This window comes from Rhinolophus sinicus, chromosome 16 (assembly GCF_057876585.1).
Source record: "Rhinolophus sinicus isolate RSI-liver-muscle chromosome 16, RSI-T2T, whole genome shotgun sequence".
Classification (NCBI taxonomy): domain Eukaryota; kingdom Metazoa; phylum Chordata; class Mammalia; order Chiroptera; family Rhinolophidae; genus Rhinolophus; species Rhinolophus sinicus.
Window position 1 is genome coordinate 29,428,657 of NC_142516.1, and position 17,147 is coordinate 29,445,803.

The window sequence follows — 17,147 nt, forward strand, 5'->3', positions numbered from 1 at the left end:
GTAGCACTGTTTAATCGGAACATTGGGTATTTTCAGGAAAGTAATGTTAAAGAATATTGGGAAGTTGGCTTCAAATGCCAGGCTGAGAAATGTAGTCTTTCTTCTGCAAGTAATACAGAGACTTTACAGGATGCTAACTAAGCAAGATAGTGACCACTTCAGAGCCAGCTGTAGGGGAAATATTCTGGCCGCACAGGATGGTGTGGGGAGGGTGAAGGGAGATGAAAGCGCGTACACCACTTAGGAAGATTGACCAATATTTCCAATGAGAAGTTGAGGCTCCCCTCTCGGCTGCTGGTGTGGGACAGGAAAAGAGGGAATGAGCATGTAGGACCCTGGGAAGAATGAGCTCATACAACTGTGTCCAGCCGGATATGAGAAACAGAGTGAGGAGGCCGAGTCAGACAATTCTGAAGGTTTATAACCAGATGATCTGGATCATAGTATTCGTGCTCTAGCAGAAATAAAGAGCAGAGGAGACTGGCTACGAGGGGGAGATAGCCTTTCTGAAGTCCGAGAACATGTTATCTGTGTGCGTACAGCAACATCTGTTTCAGCAGAGACAGACTCCTTTATCCTGCATCAACAGACTGTGAGAGAGGGAAACAAGAATTATTAAGAATTTCCCACTTAGGAAAACAAAGCTTGATCCCCTCTTTGAAAAGATTTCAAACTCTTTGAAAAGTGTTTTAGCAAGAAAGGAACACTAAGAAAAAGAAGTGTACAATATATTCTCTTTCTTGACTTTTCCACTGAAATGTACTCAAGGAAAATGCCCAGGTACATCATTAGAATGCTCTCATAATGCTATTAACACGCCCCGAGTTTATGGCTCTTCTTGCTGCGCAGTGCTTTTCATTTTATAAAAAGCTCCCACGATCTCTTTTAGTCTCACAGGATCACTGTGAGGTATTACTTTTTCTCCATTTTACAAGGGAAGAAACTGAGGATCAGAAAGAATTGAGTGATGTCCCCCCAAATTATACAGCCAGGACATGGTAGAGTCCCAGACTCCTTGCTGTTTTTAGTACGTTCACATGGTCGTCACAGTATAACACTCTGGTGTGGAATGACAAACCAAAGTGTAGCAGGACTCTGATCTCCCTGGTTTCAGGGTGCTATCATGTTATCAATATAGCCTAAAACCACATGACTTTGGGGCACTTTTATCAGGTCACGTTTGTGACTAAAGAGTGCTCCCTTTTCACCCCCATGGTCAAGAGCCTTATGGCCAAAGTTCTCATCACTGTGCTGCTACCTTCCCTCCCACGTCCACCCAATTCAGTCAGGCCTCTGACATGCACGCCCAAGTCCTCAAGACTTAAACCTGCTCCAGGTGGCTCAGGAGGCAGGAAGGCAATCCTCCCCTTCAATGTCAAGTTGGTGCCAGTAGGAAGAAGGCCAGACTTGGAGGCTGATGGCTCAGGTTCCAGGCTCAAACTACCAGCCTAACTCTGCGACCTTAGTTAAATCACTCTATACTCTGAGCACCAGTGTCTTGATCTGAAAAATGAGGATAATAATAGCTGTTCTATAAGCCTGCTGCAAGGATCCGGTGAAATACTTAGGAAAGTAGGGCCCTGTGCTGGGTTTAATTTTCTTCTGTAGCCATCTTGAACTTCTTAATGATTTTTGAGGGCGGAGCTCTGCATTTTCTTTTTGCACTGGGCCCTGCAAATGAGGTAGCTGGTCCTGTCTGTGCCCTTGGCCAAGTCATTTAATCTTTCGGGGCTCTTCAGTCTATAATGAATTGCATTAAATTGTTAAGACAATTCTCAATCCTCCTTAGCAAATCCTTAGCAAAATTTGACCCAGTTGATCACTCCCTCCTTCTTGAAACATTTTTTTCCACTTGACTTCTAGGACACTAGACTCTGTTGTTTTTTCTGCTCCTTTGTTGTTTTCTCCCTAGTCTATTAGCATGTCCAAAACAAAACTCCTAATCATCACTTGCAAGCCTGCTCCTCCCAGTCTTTCTCATTTGTTCATGGTAACTCCATCCTTCCTGTTGCTCAGACCATAACCCTTGTCCTACTCTTTGACTGTCTCTCACTCCACATCCAATTTGTAAGCTGCTCCAGAATTGGACCATTTCTTCACCACCATCATCACAGTTCAAGCCTTAATCATCTCTCACCTGGATTACTGCCAAACCTAACTTGTCTCCCTGCTTCCACGCCTCCCGTTTGCCCAGTGGTCTGTTCTCCACACAGTTGCCAGAATAATCCTTTAAAAATATAAATCAGGTCGCATCACTCATCTGTTCGAAACTATGCCATGACTATGCATCTCAATCAGTGTTGAAATCCCCACAAGAGGTACCAAGCTACCTCTGTAAACCCATCTTCTACCACTCCCTCACCTCAGGCCATTTGTTGGTGCCTCTCTGCCTGGAATGCCATCCCAGATATCAGCTTGTCTGGCCTCTCACCTCCTTCAGTTCTACTCAACTGCCCCACCCGCATCAGTCAAGCCTTCCCTGACCGCCTGAATTAAAATAGCAATCACCATCAACTCCTCCCCCCTGACTCCCCATGCTTTCCTTCCCTGCTCACTTTTCTCCAAAGCACTCATCATCATATCATACGTATCATATTTTATTTATTTGCTTATTGTTTCTCTCTCCCTATTAGAAAGTAGGCTCTGTAAAGACAGGGACTTTGTCTTCTAACTTCTGTATCTCCAGCACATAGGACAGTGTCAGTGAATGACAGAAAGTTCTGGAACAGATGATGGCATTACTATTATTAAATCACAGCTGCATCAGCCCCTCTGAGTGTACAAAGTTCTTTCACAGGCTGCGTGTCCATGAAGCTGGCCGTATGTACAGGAGTGAGCACATTTCTGGGGACTTCTGTGGTCCAAGCCTCCCCGTAATACTGCGGAGATAGAAAGGTGAGTGTAAGAGTTTGTAGCCTAGAGGGAGGTTTCACGTACATATGCAAATATTAATAACTCTAGAACAAGGCAGCATTTGTTAAAAATAGCCAGTTTTTAATGCCTAACATCTCACATTCTGGCAATGACTCTAGAGTTTTCTATAGAGAGAAGGAACAAGAACTATGGCTTGTGGCCATGTCTGCCCCAGACAAGTTCCTGCTCTGGCCTGCTTATCACACCCGAGACACCTTGCCTGACTTCCAATCTAGTGCGCTCCCTCCACTGGCCCTCTCCACCCAACATTGCCCCCTACTTAACTGTTAACTTTAGACCCCACCCTCTTATAATCCCTCCACATTCTGCTTCTAGATACGGAGCATGAGGCAGGGGTGGGATCAATTTAGGAAGGTTTCAACAGGATATAAAGAATCTATGGTGATGGAAGAACTAACTCTGGGTGATGAACACACAATGGGATTTATAGATGATGTAATACAGAATCGTACACCTGAAATCTATGTAATTTTACTAACAATTGTCACCCCAATAAATTTAATAAAAAAAAAAAAAGAAAGTATTGAGAATCTAAACATTTCCTTTCAATAAAGATGTATATGTCTCTCTATGAGGCTGTAGTACATAGAACTCAGGGACTATATCTGTCCATCTCTGTGGCTTGACAGCCTTGCTCAGTAGTAGGTGGTACAGAGTGGGCATTCAGTAAAGTTTGCTGAGTCATTGATCTGGGTGTTATAAACTGTAAGGATAATCCTATTTAAGAAGTACGTTTGCATCTTCTGTAAAGTGCCCCAGAGGTGTTCTATAAGGTTATTTTATTGAGCTATCAATCTAACCGGTAAGAATTAAAACATCTCAAATAAGGGGACCAATATTGAAAATGTAAATCTAAATTATAAGATGCTACTACTTTATAATTTTCAGTTATTTTTAATTTGTATTTGATTTTTTTTAAACCCTTTATCTGAAAATCCAAACATTACCAAGAGATAAATTACAAAGCATGCCTTCCATTCCCTACAGGACTCCTTTGAATAGGACTCCCTGAACTTATCTGAATTTTTAGAGACAGAGAGACTAATGAGAAAGAACAGGGAACTGAGAAACTTAAAGCGAAAACATTAGGATCTGCTCATTAAAAGCCATGTTAAGTTTTGGATTGGTACTTGTGTGTTTGTTATGTGTTTGAAAAACCTGCTTCTCTCATATGTTCACATCACACATACATTTTCATACCCAGGCAAGATCAAGCATCAGAAGGTAGCCTGTCTTGTAATCAGTAAGAAATATTTACTGATTACATTAGTTATTGCTGCCAGCTATAAGAAAATTTGGGACAGGTAAATCCTTACTTGGTTCTCAGTTTCTCTGTATACAAAATAGAGGGAGGGACTAGATGCTTTCAGGGACCCTTCCAGTTCTAATGCCTTAAAAATCTAGGGAAGCAGAGGTACTTAGTCACATTTATAAAGGATTTCTTTCAGATTTTCTGTTTCTTGAGTGCACTTAAACTATGACTTATTTTTCAAAGTTTGGTTACTATATTTTTGTTATTAATAAATGCAGCTAACAAGTAAATTCAACATATCAGGCACATAAAATGCCTTATACGGATTATTTGATTTAGTCCTCCTGATAACCCCATGAGGTAGATACTGATATTATCCCCACATTGTAGACAGGGAACTGACTCCATGACTAACTTGCCTAAGGTCACTGAATTATGGAATGTGGCAACACTGGAATTCAAACTCTCTTCAATTTAATCTGTGATTCCAAAACATACTGTTAACCCTGCATCTCCCAGACTGGCTGCCGACATCAGGAGCTGTTCAATGTTCCTTCCTTAGTTGAACAACCATGGATTTTGCCTTCACAAATGGAGTGACCAATTGGAGATGGAGTGATTCCTTCGGTTTCAGCTTTATTTCTATGACATAATGTGGTGATATTTTCATTAGGACATGTCTTTTCACCTCCCCTGGATGAGTAACTGTAAATTTCACTAGTTATCTTGAGTCATTTGTGAATGATCGAGTGAGCAGAAAAGGGTTCAAATTTACTTTGAATTCCTAATTTGGTTCTTTATGTCTATTATCTAAGTCTGTAACAGCATACACAACAAGACTTTACATTATTTTGCAACAGATTAAGGTGAAAAAATGCCACATGCAGAAAAACAATATAAGAGTAATTTCACATCTTCATAGCACACTTCATAATTTTCACATTCACAAGACCTTGTGTGAGGTGGGCAAATCAGGAATTATTTTTACCCACTTTGCAAATGAGGAAAGAGAGTCACAGAAAGGGCAGGTGACTGGTTCTAGGTCATGGAGCTGGTTAGTGTTCTTTCTACAGTATGCCACCACCATATGTAAAATGGAATTTCAGACTCAGGCACTTCTTGTTAGACAGAACCAAATGGCTGCTATACCAGAGACTGTCATGCTAGGCTGTGACCATGGGACTCCTGTATAACGAGCAACTGTGCTAGAGGGTGAGAACATAGCAGCAGCCATGCCCCCTACTCACACCTGTGCAGTGTGATAAAGAAAGTAGAAGTAGCCAGCAGCTGTGGTCCCACCAGATAAAACTTTTAGGCGGGAAGTCAAGTGACAAGTGAAATCATGTGTGTGTATGCGTGTGTGTGTTTAACTGTTAATTGCTTTTGATGTTTTTTTACAAGTCGGTGTGAGGAAGTCAGACCAAATAGCAGGAAGGTACTGCAGCAAGATGGATTTGGGAAAGGACCAATCTCATTTGATGCTCCATCAGACACCTGATCCTCATCAAGAAAAGAACCATGTTCCAGGTAAGAAAAGAGACCTTAAGAGGTAGTGGCTGTTGGGAAGAATTGGGGCTATGGTTATTTTCCTCTTTTCTATGGATCTGGCAAAAAAAGGGCACGATTGAGTACATTCATGTAATCGTAGCTGGGAAGAGTCGGGGTCGTATAACTTCCTGAGGTGTCTTCTAGTGCTAAGATTCTAATAAGCCAGAGAAACACAGGAAATAATAAATCATTAATAAGAAATATATTTAAATGAAAGATAGTGAAAATACTCCGTACTGGATGGTTGTGGTAAAACAAGCACACCCGTATACTTCTATGGTAGCAAAAATTTGGTATAACCTTTGGGGAGACATGGCAATAGGTAGCAAGAACTATAGTGCTTATTCCTTTGGTTCACTAATCTTACTGATTGGATCTATCCTAAAGCAGCATTTCTCAAAATATTTTGCAAAATCCTAGGCCTTGAGACAGTGTTTTAAAACTTTTTTGTGCCACGGGTCCCTTTGACATTCTGATGAACCCCTAGACAACTTCTTAGAATAAATATTTTAAATACACAAAATTAAATACATAGGATTACAAAGAAGACAATTATATTACGATACAGTGTCAAAATGAGAAATTATGTTATATTGTAATATATGCGCTTATTATATATGCATTAAATAACAAGATCTAATGATGGATCTAATAATAATGATCAAATCAAATATATCATCTAAAATAAATATTTTTCAGGGGGATCAAATATATGGTGATGGAAAGAGAACTGACTCTGGGTGGTGAACACACAATGGGATTTATAGATGATGTAATACAGAATTGTACACCTGAAATCTATGTAATTTTACTAACAATTGTCACCCCAATAAATTTAAAAAAATAAATAAATATTTTAAGGTATCTGCAACAACTGTAATGTGATATAAAAAGAATCTGCAATTTCTTTTGGTGACACAGTCACATACTGCTAAAACTACCATGGTTTGGTACCTGCATTCATAATTATAGAAAATGGAAATTTTAATTAGAGACTGGTAAAAATAAAGGTATAATTTTTCCCCATCCAAGTTCACCATTACGAACATTGCTGTGGTCCAAGGAGCATGCTCTATCTTTTGGGGGTCCCACTGCAAATTGGTTTTCACTCCACAGGTTCTAAGAAGTTCTACATCAAAGACTCATTAACTTTTCTCAAACTTGGATAGCAACAGAACGTTTTTTGATGATATCTTTAATATTGCAAAGAACTTGGAGAAACACCATCCTCAGGAAAATAATCCAAAAGAAAAAAAAAGCTGTATGCATGAATATGATTATTATTGTTTGATCTACAATGGCAAAAAGCCAACTGGCAACAACCTAAATGTTCAATACAAGTAGAATGACTGGGTAAATGAGAATACATCAACATGATTAAGTATCATGGGACTAGATCATGGAAAATACTTCTGATATTAGGTTAATGATAAAATTGTGGCACAGTATCATTGCAACTTGGTGTCATACAGGAACTAGATGAGTATGAGGAATAAAATGAAAACAGGTATAATGTTAAGGACGACAGAACATGGCAGATTTTTTCTTTTATGTTGTACAATATGTAAAAATTATTTTGAAACAATTAAATAGCTTGGTAGCACACTTACCTACAAATACTGACCTTTTCAATTTAAAGTGTTTACTGTTTGCCCCAGGAATTCTTCGGAGATAGAGCATAAATAAAATAGAAACTTTGTCCTCAAAAAGCTGGGAGAAGAACGTAGACACCCAGCAGGGATCTGACCACCTTGCTATAGGACTCTTGCTGATAATGCCACCGTGCCTCACTGTCTCCTATAACTTTCATTTTGATCCTACAGAAGTCATTGGGCCTTGGAGTTTGCGAAACAGGGAGCAACTCAGAAAAAGAAAAGCTGAAGCACAAGAAAAGCAAACTTCACAATGGCAATTTGGGTATGGTATCCTTGCAAGGGAAAAAGGAATTGATATTTATCCAGCATATGCTATGTGCCAAGCACTGATAAGCAGTTTCACACACTATAGTTTATGTTTTCAACAATCCTGTAAATCAGGAGTTCTTATCCCTAATTTACAAAAAGGAAAACAAATATCCAATGGCTTAAATCTCCTGACTGAAGTCACACAGGTAGTAAAGTAGTGGGAACAGAATTTTATCCCTGATCTCTTTTAATTAAAGCACCAGGCAATCAAATTATACTGTAGAGAGGCTTGGTGTTCAACCACTCTGGTAATATAAACATAGAAGCATCTTATTTTGGGGAGCAGGGGACACCATCGAGGAAACCTCTGAGTTTGTTCTCCAAACTTTCTATTAGTAATCCTTATCAAATGAGTGTGATTAACATTCCATGGAGTAAACCAAAGCATTGTGAGTGAGTGACTGGGGAGTTTGGGAGTCCCTAAATCTCCAATCCAAGTCACTTGTCTGTCATCTTAGGGAGGGAGTACAAGAACATAGTTGTAAATTAGGCAGCATCGAACTGCATCCATTTAGAATGTGACTGTGAAAACAGAGGTATTGCTTTCTTGGAGATGGAAAAGGGGAGCCCAAGGAGCCAAGGCGTGCAGCATCCATCAAAACCAAGGTTTCTCCACCTTGGCACTATTGACGCTATGGGCAGCGTCTTTGTGGGGGAGGCTGTCCTGTGCATTGGGGATGTTTAGCAGCATCTCTGCCCTCTAGGAATCAAAAGCATTCCCCACTCCCCTGTTGTGAAACCAAAAATGTCTCTAGACATTGCCAAATGTCTCCTGGGGCAAGTGGGTGTGGGGAGAGGAGTGAAATCACCCCCTGTTGAGAACCACGGATCTAAGCATTCTTCTTAAGAAAGGACATCTATCCCCAAAGGACTGAGTACTGTGTGTTCTGCTACATCAGTTAGCTCACGTATGTTGGTAAATAGGAGAATGGTGTCAGTATAATGTGGAGGTTGTGTTGATTCATGATTTTTCCTAATCAAATGAGCCAGAATAGTGGGAATAGAATTCAAACCTTTAGCAGGAAAGGAAAAAGCTGTGAGGTTGGCTGCTGTATAGGCAGGATCCTTTTCGGCCAGCATCTGGGGCTGTTCCCCAAGAGAAGACCACACCAGCCTTGCATAGCTTTGCACATGGAGCGGGTTGTACTTCCTCCTGTGCCCAACTTAAAGGCAGCCCTGCTGGCTCAGAATGCCACCCTTATTTGCATGATCACAGCAGCTGAAAACCTGCATTTACACTGTTGCTTTTGTGCCGTTTTTGCTATCCCCTGAGGCAGCCTCCAGTCATGTCTGTCCATCTGGACTATCCACGTTATCTCCAGTATCAATAATTGTTTTTGTTAGTGTTAAAAAGTTGCATCGGTTTTGAGTCATTTGCCCAAACTCTATTTTTCCTCATAAGCTCTGTTACTTTTAGTGTATAATTTTGCAGAAAGTGAGGGTTTTCAGGACTGCTTATATGGTGTTTTAGCAGAAATTTCTATACTCAGGTCCTAGGGCAGGTGACTTTGCTAAAGCGTATCCAGTGAGCCCCCCTAATTCCACACTCGCCAAGCAACCTTCCAATCATCACTTGGCTTCCCAATTACTTGCTACAGAGAAAGAGCACATTTGTCTGTCAGCCCAGGCATTCTCTGCTGCTGTGTGACTTTGCATTTCTCACTGTTCATTTAAAAATCGGTTTTTAGGTTTACATGTCAGTCTCTTTGAGCTGGTTGCTGAGCTCTGCCCCTGATAAATGGAGCTAGTCTTAGTGTGCTGATAGAATTGGGTTTCTATGTTTGCTGGGCTGGGGGCCAAGGCTGAGGAAGTCACTGAAGTAGATGACACCTTGGTGAGCCTCTTGGCAACTGGCTGGCCTTGCTCTGGTGACACATTTCTGTAGTGAGGGCTGTTCTCACTACAGCACACCACACAGTGAAACCTTAGTTGTTCCAGAAAGAAACACCAGAGTGTGACTAAGAGTGCAGCTATTAAAGACAGAATGACTAGATTAGAAGCCCGGTTGCCCTACTTCCTAGCCATTTGATCTTGGATGAATTACTCAGCCTCTCTGGGCCTCAGTTTTGTCATCTGCAAAATGGAAATAATAATAGTATCCATTTCATAAGTTGATGTGAAGATTATATGAGTTAACAGAATAAGGAAATTACTTTAAACAGTGCCTGGCACCTAGGAAGCATTATACATGTGTTTCTTATATGAATACAAAAGTACTACTTTATATTTGGATAATTCATTCATGTAAGTTATTATATGAAATTCTTATAACAACCACATGAGGCTGGGTAGATACTATATCCTCCATTTAATCTGTGAAGAAACCAAGGCATGGAGAGGTTAAGTGACTTGCCATGATCACATAATTGATAAATTACAGAGTACAGATTACATTTTAGGCCACATAGATATTTTTGTATCTTTTGAAAAATAACCAGGAAAAAAAATGGAACATTATATTACTCTTATTCCCTCATATAGAGATCTACATAACAAATTACTTAGGACTGAATAGCTAGGGGAAAAAATTAGTGTTTCCTGAAGAATTCAGATGTACATACCATCTTTTTTTAATCTTACAATAAGCACAGTATAATTTATCTTGTTACTTTGGTACTTGGAGTTATACTTCAAAATGCTGAGGTGCCATACCATCATTTTAAAATTATTTTTATTTCCATATTATTTGTAATATTTATTTTTGACTGACCTATTACATATATACTTTTTAAATACTGACTTCAAACTGGCTTTGGTGAGGCAATCTTTACATTTCTTTTCATTATGGAAAATTTCAAACATACACAAAAGTAGAATAGGGTTTACATTTTTTAAGTGTGCAAGGAACTGTAAGCACTGCACAGATATAAAAGACTCTGGCTTTGTCACTAAAGAATATCTAGTTTTCTAAAAGAAATACGGTTTCTCCAGAAATAACTATAGATCGAGGCAGCCGACGTTCCTTGCCTTAAGCATGACCCTCATAATAAATGCTACAGGAGCACTAAACAGGGAGAACATTTCTGCCCTGTGCTCTGTGAGAAAAGAAGGCTCCATGGGGCAGGTAACATGGGACAGAATGTCAATAGGTTTAGAAAAATGATGAAATGTTTATTTGTAGTACCTTTTTCTCACCCCCGAACCCATCTGTATTAGGTTATATTTGCAGTACCTAACAATTTGTCATTGGCTGCAATTTCCATGTATATCCTTTCATCTTTTCGATCTTTAATCTGGCTATTAGTTCAGAGTAGGTATGATAGAACTGCTCGTGCCTTTCCACCAGGCTTCTTAACCTCAGTAAATGTTTTTGGCAGCACTGGACCCAGCTTACAGTATATCTCATTTGACATGTATTGTAGCTGCTTAGCATTCTGCACACAGACACTGTATTAGATAAGCAAGCCATATACATCATCCACCTGCAGGAACTGTGCCTGGATCGTGGATCTAGAAACGCAACTATATTAGTCTACCCAGGGCATAGTGGGACTGACTCACACAGACTAAACCCAAAGAGACTAGTGGATATACCAGAATGCCAATCTGTTCACTTATAACATCAATTATATGTTTTCCGTAACCAAAGTACATGCTCTCAAACACACATACTATCCTTCCTGGTGAACAAGGCATCAGAAACAGAAGGTACCTGAGGGACATTTCCTGTCTTGACAGTTGAGAATATCTAGCACTGCCCCCTTTATTTTACAAACAAGGAGATTGAGGCCCAGAGAGATTAAGTGACTTGTTCAAGGTCGTGCAACAAGGCAGGGAGAGACCAGGGCTGTTGTTACCAACCATTTATCTGAATTCTATAGCCTTGTCGCTAACACTAATTCTGATCTCTCCACAGAGAGAAAAAACAAAAGCGACAGAGAACAGGAAAAGGAAACCAAAGAGGCAGAAAGAGACAACAAAATACAGAACTGAAGGTGGAGCTTTGCTCACAATCAGAAGAAGAACTGTTGAAGAAAGCACTAGTACCTACAGAGAAAGAAACTGAATTACCTAGGAATGTAACTGAAGCTCTCCCTCCGGTAGCCTCCCCCCAGAGAGTTGTACCTGAGAAAAATTTCCCTGCAATAGATCAAGAAAGCATTATACATCAGGAGAATTCTCCTGAGTACCAAGAAATAACAGTACACAACCACCCTTCTGAGATAGGCCAACAGACGGTTGAACCTGAAGTCCTCTCTCCTAAAATGTGCCAAGAAACAGCTGTAGCCAAAGCCCTACCTTCTAAAACATCTGAAGACACAGCTGACCTAGAAGGATGTTCTCTTGAAGCATACCCCAAAGCAGATGTGCCTAAAGGCTACGCTCTTGAGACATACCAAAAAGGAGCTGAGCCCAAGGAGTACAATTCTGAACCAGGTCAAGGAATAGCTGAGACTGAAAGCGTACTTCCTAAAACACAACAAGAAATAGCTGTGCCTGAAGAGCGTTCTACAAAAACATACCAAGAAATAGTTGAACCTCAAGACTTTTCTCAAAAAGCATGTAAAGAAATTGCTGTACTTAAAGCTCTCTCTCATAACACAATCCAAGAAACATCTGTTCCTGAAGAATATCCGCCTGAAATATACCAAGGAACACCTGGGTCTGAAGAATATTCACCTGAAATATACCAAGAAGAACCTGGGCCTGAAGACTGTGCACCTGAAATAGACCAAGAAACACCTGAGCCTGAAGACCTCTCTACTAAGACCTCTCAAAATAAGGATGTGCTTAAAGAATGCTTTCCAGAACCATGCCAAGAACTAGGTAGATCCCAAGGCCAGGATCCCGAAGCACGCCAGGAAGATGCTACGGATGTTTGTACTTTTCCTCGAGGTAGGGATTGTTTATAGGGGATAAGTCAGTGACACCGCCACTTTAATCATGTTCCCATTTATAATTAGAGCACCAACTAGGTATGTCTCCCTCAGAGTGGTGATTTATAGCCTTCTTTGACTAGGTTATCCTAGGTTATCCCCAGTTGTATCAGTGGGTATCATTAATGTCATTGGCTAGTTTTTCACTCAACCAATGTCTGTTTGGCATACTTCCAAAGAATTAAAAGAAAATAATTGAAAATATAAGTGTGTATAATAGGTACTTGTACATACTATCCATTTTGGGAAGCTTTAGCCAGTGAAGAGAAATAAACCCAATATAGTGTAAAAATTTTAAAAAGATAATTAAGTTTAGATTTATAAGAAAACTTGATGACTAAAGTTTTTCTTGAAAATTAAATTTTCCTGGCTAACTAAAGGCACGTAAATTCATGGTTTGAGGTACCAAGGGATATACAAAGGTGTAAAATATGATCACCATTACTAGGGAACACATTTTTGCAGGATTTATCAGGTTTACCGAGAACCCTTTCATTTCAATGTTTGTTCCCGAAAAGCTTTCTCCTAAGCATAGCATTTTGAAAATAATGACCTTTCTTCAATTTGGCTTGCCTTAGGGACATACCTGAGAACCTCGATTGTCTTTGTGCAATACTGTCGGCAGTACTCTAAGAAAATGCACTGAGACTATCAGACCATAGTTTTCCCTTGGGAATTGTTTTCTAAAGAAATCTCTTTATTTGCTCTTTCTCCTAAAAGATGAGTGCAACGAAAACATAGGGTTAGTAGGGTTCCGAGTAATATTTTAACAATCTTTGACTGTCTACTAGGTTAAAAAAATAAAACTTAATTGTTTTCATTTCCACTTTTTTGATGACTAATGCTACTTGGCATCTTTTCATGAGTATGAATTTGCATTTTTTCTTTTGAAAATTGCCTGTTTGAGTCCTTGTTCCATTTTAAATTTGGGATATCTATCTTTTTTGATTGAGTAAAAAATCTCTTAAATAGTTATTAAACCTTTACCTACATATGTGTTGTAAATATTTTCCCAGTTGTTTGTGTTTTAACTTTGTTTACAGTGGGTTTTGTCATATATGACAAAATTTTAGTTTTAGTTTTTAGTTATTCAAACCTGTCAATCTTTTCCTTTATGGTTTTTGGTCTGTGTTCTGCTTAGAAAGGCCTTTATAATCCTAAGATTACAACATTAATGTTATTTTAATATTTAAATCTTTAATTCATCTGAAATTTGTTTTCAAGCAAGGTGTGAGATAGAGGGTTTTTTTCTCTCCAAATGGATGGTCAATTGTCCCAAAACCATTTATTAAACCTATTTTCATATTTTATTTGATTTTACAGAAGTGAAAGAAAAACCCAAAGCACAAGAACCAGAGATGCCGGCAATTATAAATGTTCCTCAAGACAGTCACCCAGAAAATGACGTCTATAGTTATGTTTTGTTTTAACAATGCTCAACCATCACAGTTGTCCAACAAAATACACATCTTAATATATTACTGTGTGATTTTCTCAAAATATTGTAGAAATCTCTACAATCTTCATTAATATTTTAATAGTGTTTTTTTTCCATGTATAGACTATATCTGGAAGAGAGAACTAATGTGTTTTTTCAGGCTCTACCATGTAGAAAATATCCTGCTAGTGTGTGTGTGTGTGTGTGTGTGTGTGTGTGTGTGTATGTATATTGGGGTAAAAATAGTGGTGGGAAGAGACAAAAATGGAAAAAGGGGCGGGCTGAATAATTTTTCTCCCTAAGAACAAACATTTCTTTGATTAATTATTAAGAACAGAAAAATTAGTAAGTTTGAACACTTAAAACTTGGGGGGAATATATATGTTTTCTTGTAACATTTGTTCAATTATTAATGTAACAATAGCATCAAAATTTTATTCAGGCTTTAGTTGGCTTTTTTAGTTAATTTTAACAATTATTTACATTCTGGGACTCTTTCAAAAATATTTTGGAGTGTTGAATGTAGTTTACTTGTGTATTTGAGTTTTGATTTTTGATTTTTACTTTTTATATATTGTATTTGTGCAAAATGTATATTAAATCATTATTACATGCTTAACTGTGTGGACCGCATCATGGTAAGCATTTTGAGGGTTAGAAGACCTATAACACATAGTCTTTCCCCACCAGGGGTTTAATTTAGTCTCACGGGCGGATGACACAGAAAACAAATATTTACGAAAGAAAATAGATTCTAGTGCTGCGTGAATAATAGATATAATAGAGAGAATACTCACTATTTTGCTGGCATGAGCTGAAAAAAATTACACATGAGTGGAGCCTTGAAAGATGGAAAAGATTTGTATTATAGGTGAGGATAACTGCATTATTGTATGTGACATAGAGACGGGTGAATTCAAGATGTTCAAGATGTTCAGTTAATTCAGGGTCCAAGTGGAATAGGCTAGTAGGCTAAAAATCTTGTATTGTTAGAGTGTACAGAATTTTGCATACTTAACTAAGAAATGTATTACTTGTTAGGGAATGGAGAGCTAAGTAAGACTCAAACAATGAAGTGGCAATTTTAGTATTTTTAGGAATATTTATCTGGTGATAATGGTTAAGGATGAACTGAAAATGAGAAGAGACTGGGGACAGGAGTAGGAACCATTCTGGGTGAGAAGTGTCTGAAAATCTCCCCTAGTATTTCTTTTTTTGGAGGAGTGTTGTTTTCAGTTTTCTTTTTGTTGTTACAACGGACTCAAAGTAAAGGAGACTTTTACAAATAAAGGTTTGGTTCAGCAAAGGCACAATTGTGCAAGTTCTCTATATAGGTATTGTGTTAGGTACTACGCTACAGTGAAGAACAAGAAAGGATCCCAGTCTCTCAAGCATTTTGGTGTAAAACAGTGGTTCTCAACCCTCATGGTATATTAGAACCACTAGGAAAGATTTCAAAATTACAGATGCTCAGACACCTCCTTGGGGATTCTATTCACCTGTATAGGGTGATCCAGACATAGGTATATTTCTTTTTAAGTTACTTTTGCTCTAAATAATTTTTGAGCAATAATTTTAGAATTATAGAAAAGTTGTAAAGATAATACAGATAATCCTGTATACCTCTCACCCAGTATACCCGAATGTTAACATCTTACATAACCATCGTCCATTTATGAAAACTTAAGAAATTAAGATAGTTACGTTACCATTAAACTACAGATATTATTTGGATTTCATTAGTTTTTCTACTAATGTCCTTTTTCTGCTTCAGGATCCAATCTAGGACACAACAATGCATTTAGGGGATTTTAAAAGCTCTCTAGATGATTCTAATGTACAGCTAGGGTTGAGGACCACTGGTATAGCAGGATGTTACAGTGCTATTTCCCTCCCATTTGTCACAGCCTCCTCCACAAATTTTAACATTTCCCCCTCTCAGGATATATTAATTGTATAATGATTACTCATACCCCATTATATTACTCATGTAATATATTGAAGCAGTCTATCATATGATAGTCCCTTACATCTGGATGGTACTTCAGAACTTACACTTTCAAATATACCTTTTTAAATTCGATCTGCACAAGAGTCTTTGAAATAGGCTGGGCAATGATTACCATTCCCATTTTAGAGATGAGGGAATAAACTCAGAGGCTGGGCATTCACCCAAAGTCACATCTTACTTCCTCAGTGCTTTTCATGATGGTGCTCTATCTTTGGAAATCTTGTCTCAATTTCAAGTGCCAGGGTGGGTCAAAATTAGAGAAAAAAAGAGTAAACTGAAATCTCAGGTTCTAATAATGTTTCATTAAGATGAACCTTATGAGATTTGCACATGTACAAGGTTCAGGGGAACAAGGTGAAAGAGTTGGGGAAGGAGATGGAAGGACGCAGAAGTACATCAGAGGAGGAGGGATCTTCTTTTTATACCTTTTAGGATGCTTTCTGCCTACCCTCTTACCCTACTCCCTATATACATACAACCTCTGCTTTCTCACAATTCTCATTCATACACCAGGGTGCATCTAAATATTTGCCAGTTTTCTTCTTGGCTTAGAACCTGGGGGTCACAAGTCAGAATTAAAGTTTTGTTAAAAATCCATCCAGCCCTACTTTGTGTTGCCATCCTCTCAGGGTAAGTACAATAGTTGTTTTTTAAAAAGAAAAAAATGAGCCATATGTTATTAAATATAAAATGATGTGTGAGGTCCAAAGCTTTAATTGATTGTGAAAGGGATCCTCCACCCAAATGAAAGATTAAGAGTAATATACTGAAAAGTGTTTCTCGAAGTGTGGACAGATGACCACCTGTATTAGAATCATTTACATTGTTTTTTAAGGCAGATTCTTACATCCTACCTCCAGAGAAAGGGTTGTCCTGCAAACTATAAATAATCATATATAACTCTATCTAGACAGGATAATAAAAACATCAAATTATATAGAAGTGTTACGTATTTAAGTTCCTGTTTCCCAAAAAGAGAAATTTTACCTTTAAAAGAGGTAGCAATCTACTTCATCAGTGTCTCCAAATCGACTTTCCATTTCCATACTTCTCACACTTGGTAATTAAAGTATTTTTTGTGATTATCATTAGATATGATAGCTAAGGCCAGGAGGGCAAATAC

At 38.5% G+C, this 17,147-nt stretch overlaps 1 protein-coding gene across 5 annotated transcripts in view; it reads left to right on the plus strand.

The window, feature by feature from the left end:
* Positions 1-14,632, plus strand: part of HEMGN (hemogen) — a 38,227-nt gene extending 23,595 nt beyond the window's left edge. For 3 of the 5 annotated variants that reach the window (XM_019729195.3, XM_088792892.1, XM_019729196.3), the window contains 5 exons: positions 2,798-2,895; positions 5,588-5,713; positions 7,558-7,651; positions 11,555-12,534; positions 13,899-14,632. In XM_019729195.3, coding sequence (XP_019584754.3) covers positions 5,635-5,713; positions 7,558-7,651; positions 11,555-12,534; positions 13,899-14,005 — 1,260 coding nt within the window. In that variant the 5' untranslated portion in view covers positions 2,798-2,895; positions 5,588-5,634 and the 3' untranslated portion in view covers positions 14,006-14,632. The remainder of the gene's footprint in view (positions 1-2,797; positions 2,896-5,587; positions 5,714-7,557; positions 7,652-11,554; positions 12,535-13,898) is intronic. The other 2 variants (XM_088792893.1, XM_019729199.3) reach the window with 1 other exon arrangement.
* Positions 14,633-17,147: the final 2,515 nt, after the last annotated feature.